General features: G+C 38.0%; 1 protein-coding gene across 2 annotated transcripts; it reads right to left on the bottom strand.

The window, feature by feature from the left end:
• Positions 1-416: 416 nt before the first annotated feature.
• On the bottom strand, positions 417-4,115 carry LOC131043677 (jasmonate-induced oxygenase 4). 2 transcript variants are annotated; one of them, XM_057976910.2, is made up of 4 exons: positions 3,408-4,115; positions 3,048-3,268; positions 2,639-2,960; positions 417-1,247 (listed from the first exon to the last, which is right to left on the bottom strand). In XM_057976910.2, the coding sequence occupies exons 1-4, from the start codon at positions 3,639-3,641 to the stop codon at positions 1,002-1,004; spliced, it is 1,023 nt and encodes a 340-aa protein (XP_057832893.2). In that variant the 5' UTR covers positions 3,642-4,115; the 3' UTR covers positions 417-1,001. The 2 variants fall into 2 exon arrangements, with proteins under 2 accessions (XP_057832893.2, XP_057832891.2); XM_057976908.2 differs by having other exon boundaries at positions 3,048-3,304; positions 3,408-4,111.
• Between the last annotated feature and the right edge of the window lie 7,209 nt (positions 4,116-11,324).

Here is an 11,324-nt window from a genome sequence, read left to right on the forward strand (position 1 = left end):
AGGGCTATGTCAACCATATAATTTGTATAGATATAGGTACTGGGGAGCTGAACATATTGCCAGAAGCTTATCCGTTTATGTTCAATGTGAGAAACTGTCTATCCGTGCCACTGAGCTTTTGCCCATTCTCTTAGATTTTCTGTCATTCTATTGAAGGCACTCTTCTTAGCTTTTAGGGTCCCTTGATTGCATTTATATTTATCCTTTGTCATATTTTAATTTAACTGTTTCCTGAACCAATGAAATCTATCTGTTGCTCCATCAATAGAGGGTTCTAAAAGAGTTTAGGATTCAAAATATTAATTTATGATTGTATTAGAAATTATTTTTGATAAATTGTTGTGTTAGTCTATTTTGTCATAAAATGTATCAAGTTTTGCAAATTTGTGAAATAAAGAATATGTTTCTTTTATAAATAAAAGGGGGATAAAAATTTATTAAATCACAGAAAGAGATACAAAACAAGGAGAGTCACAAGCTCAGCAGAAAACAAATTACACAACTCTGTCAATCTCCACTAAGTGATCTAGCTGAAGAGACATATCCAGAGATAATTGCTCTCTATCTACAATATTCCAACCCTGTCCATGATCAGATGTCCATTTGGCCAAACAATCAGCAACACCATTCCACTCCTTAGGAATGTGACAAAAAGTAATAAATTCCAAGGAGACACACAACCAAAGAATCCGCCTAATCACCACAGCGAACTGTCAACTAACCTCATCTAACTGATGCTCATTGAGCAGAGTCACCACGACCTAACAATCTTATTCACAAACAATTCACTTCCAACCGAAAACACAACTACACTCCACCGCATACAAAATGGCAAGAGCCTCCAGAAGATTATTGGTATGAAAACCCTTATAAATAAAGAAAATAGACTGAATACTTCCAGAGCTATCACGACCAAGCCCACCAATACCAGCATAACCAGAACTCCCTCGAGATGAGCCATCAATGTATTACAAACGGTATCTCAAAAGCAGATAACTTTGTTATGAAAGTATAAGAGCTTCTACTGGAGCTTTTCCTCGATTATCCTTGCTCATATAAGTGGTTCCATACTCTTGAGATAAAATAGATTGATACAATCTAGGATGAGTTTCATCAATCAATTCAGGAGCTGGAGCAATCAGCACATCATCTTGTGGATTTAAAAACATGACAACTGACATCCTGTACTGATTTGTATTTACCACTGCTCTGTGCTCTGCACTCGTGTATTTTCCATTGCTTATTATCTGCCATTGTAAAACCCAAAATTCATCTTTACAAATCTCAACCACAAAAATGTTCAAGATCTATTCCTACAGGCATCAAGCAAACCTGAAAAGTTGATTCATCAGTAGAATATTTTAAAATCAAAGAGCATTTCTTTACTATTGCAAATTCATCCTACAAGTACCAAGGAAACCTGCATAGTTGCTGAGTTGGAACTTACAAGCCATAGATCATACTCCTGCAAGTTGGTTAAGATTTCCTCCCATCTACAAACGTTACCAAACTGGTACAAATAAAATAGGGAAATTGCTGATGCATAAGAAAGATATTTTACACTATAAACTGCGCTTCAGAAGCAAGGGAAACCTATAAAGTTGATGTGATGCAATTTGCATACCATACCTGATGCAAATTCATTTGAAGAACACAGTTGGATGTGGTAGAGTTTATATGATATATATCCTACCCCATATCTAGCATGCATCCTACTAAAGCTCTGTTCAGATTTAGGGTTTAGCACATGTGATGCAGTTAGCCTAAAATATATCCCACTAAAACTTTATTGAGATTTACCCCGAAATACCATCCCTTCAAGAAAGGAGCAAGCCTGCAGGTTTCACAGATATGTAGAATATGTGGAACACCAACTACAGGAAATCCATTTTAAGACGTCAAATATATTAATTTTTTTACAAACTAGATTGAACTCAAACTTAGGATCTCCTAGCAAAGGAGGAATACTTCAATGCCCAGCTACTCATCCCTTTGAAGTCTAGAATATGGAGTGTTCCGGGCCCGGCTGGCTCGGGGGAACTAAAGATTCCTATGCAGGGGCACCCGAAGCTTCATCAGAATAATGGCAGTGTGCATGAGGATGCCGGGGCCCCTACTATTCTAAGGGGATCTCGTACTTCTTTAATCCACTTTCTCTTGATTCAAAGGCATCGCCCGTTTGAAATTGAGTTCCAGAGTCCAGTTGATGGGACTTCAGCCCTCCCATTAAGAATGATTGTCTCTTGTTTGTCTTAAGCCCTGTTCTCCCAGCATACTATCAAATGTATTTAGTTTTTATATATATACACACGGACGTACTCGAACCGCCTACTTCATACCCACCTATCGGGTTCTCATAACCTACCCATGCCCATATTCGTACCCGCACATTCATTTGCTTGGTGTAACTCTGATATCGTATTCTTTATCTAGGACCTCCAATTAACATGATGATCAGTATGAAAACCTACTCTAGAGCAGCATAGAATTGTAAAAAAATTGACAATCTCCTGAATCAGTGTCAAGTGTATCTTTAAAGCTCATGAACAACGGGTTATGAAGATTGACTCATTATTACACTCCGATTGCATATAAACAAGATTATTCGGACGGGAGAAAATATGATAAATTTACTTACCTGCAAGAGATCACCAATGTTGACAACGAGTGACCCAGGAACAGGGGATATGGTAAACCATTCTTCTCCTTTCCGAACTTGAAGACCGTCAACCTGATCATCTATCAGGACAGTGAGAAGATTCCCATCAGAATGGGGTCTCAGTCCATTCACCAAATCTGGCTGAGGGCATGGAGGGTAATAATTGATTCTGAGCTGAAGCAGGGGTTCCTTGATAAGGGTGCGAAAATAATTAGGGTCCAACCCCAAACCCTCAGAAAGCATACCAAGCAACTTATCTGTAAGTTTGAGTACCTCTTCTCCATATTTTTCATAGGTTTCCCTTCATTATCCACCCACAAATCAATCAGCATCAATTCGTGCTTCAAATTGCAAATTGGCTATGTATGTTGTAGTTAACTTTATTTACCTGTATGTGTGGGGTGTTTTTGGCCAGTGTTCAACTGCCTTGACAGAGGGTGGGGAGATATAATGAACAAGGGCATCAACCCAATCCAAGACTGTGACATCGGAGATGTCAAAGAAACGGCCATAACCTTCAAGCATACGAGTACCAGGCCTTACTGGACACTGTCTTCTTTTTTCTTCCAAAGAAAGATCAAAGAATTCTTTTGACACCCGTTTGATCCTCTCCAGCAATGAAAGATCTATCCCATGATTTAATACCTTCAAAAACGAATGGCAAACCCCTGAAATCAATGACCCTTGTAGAAAATATTTAAAATATCCAATTCGGGTATGTAAGTTTTAGTAGTGTTTGTGTACAAACCTGGAAGAAGCCCCAGTCTTGGGATTCTTTGGCTACCTGGGTTACTATTTCTGAGTGGTGAGCTGCTAGATCGATGACAGGAATAGATTGTGGAGCTTCAATAGCAGGGACTGGCCTCTGATCAGATGGAAGAATATATCGAGCAGGGACTTCTTTAAGTTGGCGGTCATGGAGAGTTTGGACCATATCTATGGGCCTCTTTAGTCTCTCAAATTGCTTCAGAAGAGCATCCATCGCTGTTGATGATCTATAGACTTTAAGCACAATGAATTCTACTTCAAGAATTCAGGTGTTCGACTCATAAAAAATGCACAATGAATTCAATTTCAAGGCGGAAAGTCTTCTAAAAGTAATTTAAAAAGTCACTGTTTATAATTCTGACCTTTCAATCATGATGGTTTTTTGGTATGATGATGTTTTACATTATACTCAAAAGAACATGCTCTTCATAGGATTCTTTCAGGGCACTTAGGCTGCCTTATCTGTTGCTGTTGCTTTTTTTCATACATCTATATACATTGGAGTTGTTGCTGTAGTTTTCCATTTGGTCAGTCTTTCAAGTCCGGAGATTGCAGTCATTCAGTATAAATTTGAAATCTGGAAAGCAATATGTGGAGTTGATATGTGCAACAACAAACATGCACTCTTTTTGAAGGCTAAATTAGTGCTTTCACAGGGAAATATCTTGTTTATGATGGAGCTTTTGAGATGAACTTTCTTCAATCTTTTTGAGTGTAATCTAACCTCTCCTCCCTCTTTTCCTTTTTTTTTTTTCTCCTCCCTTCTTTTCTGTTGTTTCTATATAACATTTTATAATATTAATAATAAAGTTCAGGCCTTTTTATCTTAAAAAAAATTCAAACGTAACCAAAGACCCACTAATAGAAAAGTACACAATATTATAGGCGATTATATCCCAGCCCGTGTTAACAGGGTAATAAATATTCCAAGAGATGATGGTATTCAATCTACTACCACAAATGTTATGCCCTGAGAGTTATTAGTTGTGAGCTTGGAGGTAACTATAAATTTTCGTTTACTATTGTTAGTTATGTTGCTTTGGTAGTTTGATATTTATCAATTTGATTTTTTTAATATTTTAATTAACAGTTATGTTTTAATATTTCTAATAAACTATGAGTCTTATTGATTAGTTAGAAGAAGGGGAATTTATAAGTGATCTTAAATTTCAAAAAAACAAATTAAACACTCAAGAGCATAATTACATTTTTTTTATTACTTAGAGAAAGAGGGGGTATTTGTTTTATCATTTATAAAAAAATAATAATTACACATTCACAAAAAAGGTTGGTAGATATAAAATCCAATCTACAAGACCAAAATTTGAACCATTACATATAAACAAAACAAGTCATTAAATGGCAAGTAGTAGTAGTAGTAGTAGTAGAAGGGGGAGGAGTGTCTCAGTCACTCAATTTAACCTATAGATCAGCAAGGTCTAGAGTATCCATGAGAGAGTCCCAACCCTCATCATCTTTACCTTTATCTCGTTCTTCATGAGCTAGTGAAATTACAAGAGTCGAGTGATGAAATATGTTGGAATCAAACCTTCTAGAATCTCTACCAAAAGGCCACATAAAATTTATGCTCATGGGAGGTGGAGCGCCAATGAGTAGGCCACAACCAACCTCATTGTCCACAATCTCCTCTAGCGACTATATAAGACAAGCTTGCAAACAACTAGCACAATTGCCACAACTAGAAAGCCCTTGTCCTTGTCAATGCTCACAAGAAGGTGTGTGGCTCTGAGACAAAGAGGGAGACAAGGGAACTCTAACCACAACACAAGGGGCCTAGTTGTAGAAGTACTTGTAGATGAGCCACTTCTAATGAAACTGTATTATCTTACACCTAGATTTGTAGCAACACATTACATAATAAATAATTGCTTTAAAAATGAAATATGCTAATCAATGGAGCAATTAGCAAAGATTATCCTTCTTGAACCAAGAGAACCTATTCATGGATATTGCTTTCATGAGAGAATCTACAACATTATCCAAAGTGTCAACCTTTTCTAACAAGACCTTACCATTCTCGACCATCTGTCACATAGTGATACCAAACATAAAATACTTAGTAGGAGCATGATACGTAAGATTTATTTTTGGCATAATAATTGTCACAAATCTTGCAATCTAAACAATTATCATTACCAAATATTTCCAACCAAATTGTGTATTTAGAGATATTTTAGCAATCATATGCTTTTCTTTTTATGGTGAACAAAAAAAGTAGGATACCTTTTACTCATCCAACTCTCTACACCTCTAGATAGAGAAAAAACATATCCACTAGTGGACCTTCGATTATCCAAGTCACAGGCCTAATCTACATAAAAAAAAAACATTGTACATCTAATGACTTGATAACATCATTGGAACATTTAAAAAAAACTTTGTACTTCTAATTAGAAATTCCTTGCGAATATCTAAAAATCCTCTTAACAAAAGTCCAATGCTTTTAATTAAGGCGAGACATAAACTTGCTCAAAACTCTCAATACCTAGGTAATATGTGGTCTAATATAAACCATTGCATGGGTTATCCCACATTAATGGTTCCCACTTTTGCCAACGAAGGAAATTGGTGAAAGTGGGAAATTATGTTTGGGGGCGGTTCGAACGAAGTAGGGTGGTTAGAGCGAGCCCCCCCTCTAGGTTTGAGTGAACCCTCCACCATACGCAGGTTCGTTCGAACCCCAAGTGGATTTTGGGTTCATTCGAACCCCTTAAAAATTAATTTTTAAGGGGTTCGATCTAACCCCCCTTCGCTCGAACCCTATTTACAATTGGTTTTTTCAAACTTCTATAAATTCCGACTAGGACAGTTAAACTGTCATTTTCCAGCTTGTTTTTTTTTGTCCAGTGGGGGTTAGATCGAACCCGTCGTCAGCATCACATCACCGTGCCCTATCTGCAGCAGCTAGCGCGTCTCACATTTCAGCTTTCGACCTACATTATTTCAGGTGCACAAAATAACCCTTTTTTTTGTTTAATAATGTCTTTTTTTATTAAATTTATTCAAAAATTAATAAATAATTTGTTTGTTAATTTATTTTTTTAATTAAATAATTGTATATTTATTTTTTTTAGCATTTTAGAAAAATGTTTGATAATTTATTGTTTTTCAGTATTTTAGAAAAATGTTTGAAAATTTAATGTTTTGATTGAAATTTGTCAATTTGTTTTTAAAATTACATAACTGTATATGTATTTTTTTTCAACATTTAAAATAAAATAATTGTTATGAAAAACATAGAAAACTAAGGTAGTAAATTAGAACTTATAAAAACATTAGCAAAAAAAGAAAATTAGAAAAATGTTACAAATCTAAATATAATAAATTAAAACGTTAGAAAAATTAATAAATTTTAATTTAAAAAAACATTAGAAAATTTAGATAACAAATTTAAACAAATTAGACAAAATAAATCCTCTACAATGTGACCCCTTTTCACATCCTATTACACACACAACATGACCCCTTATGACCCCTTAAGACCGCATGAGCCCCTGATGACACTATACATTCCCTTAGGACCATAGAGGATCGCATAGTGGACCCTAAGGGGTCACGCGTGGTCCTAAGGGGTCATGCATGTGTTAACACATGCATGACCCTTAGGACTGCATGTGACCCCTTATAAAAGCCTAGTGTGTATGACATACCCCTTAGTCCATTACATAGTGTCTTAAGAGGTCATATGTGGTCCTAAGGGGTCACGCACATGTGTGACCCCTTATAACATCCTAGTGTACATACGACATTCCCCTTAGGATCATATAGTGTCCTAAGGGGTCATATGTAGTCCTAGGGGTCACACATGTGTTCTATGTGTTCTAACACATGCATAACTCCTTATAACCGCATATGATCCCTTATAAAATCCTAGCGTGAACAACATACCCCTTAGTCCATCACATAGTGTCCTAAGGGGTCATATGTGGTCCTAAGGGGTCACATAGACGTTAACACATGCGTGACCCCTTAGGACCACATATGACCCCTTATAACATCCTAGTGAACATACAACATTCCCCTTAGGATCACATATATGTGGTCCTAAGGGGTCATGCATATGTTCTAACACATGTGTGACCCCTTAGAACCGCATATGACCCCTTAGTCCATCACATAGTGTCCTAAGGGGTCATATGTGGTCGTAAGGGGTCACACATGCGCATGCGTGACCCCTTAGGACCACATATGACCCCTTATAATATCCTAGTGTACATACGACATTCCCCTTAGGATCACATAGTTTCCTAAGGGGTCATATGTGGTCCTAAGAGGTCATGCGTGTGTTCTAACACCTATCTGACCCCTTAGGACCACATATGACCCCTTATAACATCCTAGTGTATATACAACATTCCCCTTAAGATCACATAATGTCCTAAGGGGTCATATGTGGTCCTAAGAGATCACACATGTGTTTTAACACACATGCATGACCCCTTAGAACCACATATGACCCCTTATAAAATCCTAGTGTGTACAACATATCGGTCCCTTAAGATCACATACATTAGTGTCCTAAGGGGTCATGCATGTGTTCTAACACATGCGTGACCCCTTAGAACCACATATGACCCCTTATAAAATCCTAGTGTGAATGACATATTACCCCTTAGTCCATCACATAGTGTCCTAGAAGGGGTCATATATGGTCATAAGGGGTCATGCACATGTGTTTTCTAACACTATACATGTGTGACCCCTTAGGACCACATATGACCCCTTATAACATCCTAGTGTCTATGACATATGATCCCTTAAGATCACATATAAAGTGTCCTAAGGGGTTGAATATGTGGTCCTAAGGGGTCACGCATGTGTTCTAACACATGCGTGACCCCTTAGGACCACATATGACCCCTTATAACATCTTAGTGTACATATGACATTCCCCTTAGGATCACATAGTGTCCTAAGGGGTCATATGTGGTCCTAAGAGGTCACGCATGTACGCGTGTGTTCTAACACATATGTGACCCCTTAGGACCACATATGACCCCTTATAACATCCTAGTATACATATGACATTCCCCTTAGGATCACATAGTGTCCTGATGGGTCATATGTGGTCCTAAGAGGTCACTCACATGTTCTAACACACATGCGTGACCCCTTAGAACCACATATGACCCCTTATTAAATCCTAGTGTGTACGACATATCGGTCCCTTAAGATCACATACACTAGTGTCCTTAGGGGTCAAGAATATGTGCTCCTAAGAGATCATGCATGTGTTCTAACACATGCATGACCCCTTAGAACTGCATATGACCCCTTATAAAATCCTAGTGTGAACAACATACCACTTAGTCCATCACATAGAGTCCTAAGGGGTCATATGTGGTCCTAAGGGGCCATGCATGTGTTAACACATGTGTGACCCCTTAGGACCACATATGACCCCTTATAACATCCTAGTGTACATATGACATTCCCCTTAGGATCACATAGTGTCCTAAGGGGTCATATGTGATCCTAAGGGGTCACACATGCGTGACCCCTTAGGACCACATATGAGCCCTTATAACATCCTATTGTACATACGACATTCCCCTTAGGATCACATATATGTGGTCCTAAGGGGTCACGCATGTGTCCTAACACATTCACATGACCCCTTAGAACTGCATATGACCCCTTAGTCCATCTCATAGTGTCCTAAGGAACACATGCTTGACCCCATAGGACCACATATGACCCCTTATAGCATCCTAGTGTACATATGACATTCCCCTTAGGATCACATAGTGTCCTAAGGGGTCATATGTGGTCCTAAGGGGTCACACATGTGTGACCCCTTAGAACCGCATATGCTCCCTTATTAAATCCTAGTGTGAACAACAATACCCTTAGTCCATCACATAGTGTCCTAAGGGGTCATATGTGGTCCTAAGGGGTCACGCATGCGTTAACACATATGTGACCCCTTAGGACCACATATGACCCCTTATAACATCCTAGTGTATAGATGACATTCCCCTTAGGATCACATAGTGTCCTAAGGGGTCATATGTGGTCCTAAGGGGTGACACATGTGTTAAAACGCATGTGTGACCCCTTAGGACTGCATATGACCCCTTATAAAATCCTAGTGTGAACGAAATACCCCTTAGTCCATCATATAGTGTCCTAAGGGGTCATATGTGGTCCTAAGGGGTCACACATGCGTTAACACATGTGTGACCCCTTAGGACCACATATGACTGCTTATAACATCCTATTGTACATACGACATTCCCCTTAGGATCATATAGGTCACACATGTGTTCTAACACATGTACATGACCCCTTAGAACCGCATATGACCCCTTAGTCCATCTCATAGTGTCCTAAGGAACACATGTGTGACCCCTTAGGACCACATATGACCCCTTATAACATCCTATTCTACATATGACATTTCCCTTAGGATCACATACATGTGGTCCTAAGGGGTCACACATGTGTTACACATGAACGTGATCCCTTAGAACCGCATATGACCCCTTAGTCCATGTCATAGTGTCCTAAGGGGTCATATGTGGTCCTAAGGGGTCGTGCATGCGTTAACACATGTGTGACCCCTTAGGACTACATATGACCACTTATAACATCCTAGTGTATATATGACATTCCCCTTAGGGTCACATAGTGTCCTAAGGGGTCATATGTGGTCCTAAGGGATCACACATGTGTTATAACACATGTGCGATCAATTAGAACCACATATGACCCCTTATAAAATCCTAGTGTGAATGGCATACCCCTTAGTCCATCACATAGTGTCCTAAGGGGTCACGCATGCGTTAACACATGTGTGACCCCTTAGGACTACATATGACCCCTTATAACATCCTAGTGTACATATGGCATTCCCGTTAGGATCACATAGTGTCCTAAGGGGTCATATGTGGTCCTAAGGGGTCATGCATGTGTTATAACACATGTGACCCCTTAGGACCTCATATGAGCCCTTAGTCCACCACATAGTGTCCTAAGGGGTCATGTGCATGTGTTAACACACATGTGTGTGACCCATTTGGACCACATATGACCCCTTATAACATCCTAGTGTACATATGGCATTCCCATTAGGATCACATAGTTTCCTAAGAGGTAACACATGCGTGACCCCTTAGGACCACATATGATGGGCCTTAGTCCATCACATAGTGTCCTAAGGGGTCATATGTGGTCCTAAGGGGTCAGGTATGCATTAACACCACCATGACCCCTTTGGACCACATATGACCCCTTATAACATCCTAGTGTACATATTACATTCCCCTTAGGATCACATATTAAATATTTAACAATTTTATAATCATATGCCCATTACAAAAATACAATGACCTCTATTTTTTTGAGATATGGAGTTTAATAACAAACAATGTCAAAAATTTAGAGAAGTTACATTCCATTTTGTAGATCAATGCCCATGTTTTAGTTTCAAACAAAAAAATTAATTTTGATATACACACAAATATTTATACGTTACAATAAAATATAGAACTAATTTTTTTTGTTATTGACTTATAAAAATTATATATATCATGTTCTTTTATAAAAATTATATATTTCATGTTCTTGAATTTTTTATGTATTCAAGATCTTTAAATATATATATCTCTCTATCTCTCTGAAATATATGTTATCTCTCTCTCTCTCTCTGAAATATTTGAATTTTTGATGTAAATTCAAAGATTTAAATTTTTTATTATATATATATATATATCTCCGAAATATATGTTATCTCTCTCTCTCTCTCTCTCTCTCTCTCTCTCTCTCTCTCTCTCTCTCTCTCTCTCTCTCTCTCTCTCTCTCTCTTTCTCTGTGTCATGAAAATGATCTCTCTCTCTCTCTCTCTCTCTACAATTATTTATACCTTACAATAAAA

Source organism: Cryptomeria japonica, chromosome 8, assembly GCF_030272615.1.
Source record: "Cryptomeria japonica chromosome 8, Sugi_1.0, whole genome shotgun sequence".
Lineage (NCBI taxonomy): Eukaryota > Viridiplantae > Streptophyta > Pinopsida > Cupressales > Cupressaceae > Cryptomeria > Cryptomeria japonica.

Excerpts from the sequence above, each read along its gene's own strand:
- LOC131043677 (XM_057976908.2), bottom strand. The coding sequence starts at position 3,641 with ATGGATGCTCTTCTGAAGCAATTTGAGAGACTAAAGAGGCCCATAGAT. Across the intron at positions 3,305-3,407 it reads AAGACTGGGGCTTCTTCCAG|GTATTAAATCATGGGATAGA; the intron begins GTTTGTACACAA and ends TCGTTTTTGAAG. Across the intron at positions 1,248-2,638 it reads ACATTGGTGATCTCTTGCAG|ATAATAAGCAATGGAAAATA; the intron begins GTAAGTAAATTT and ends TTACAATGGCAG.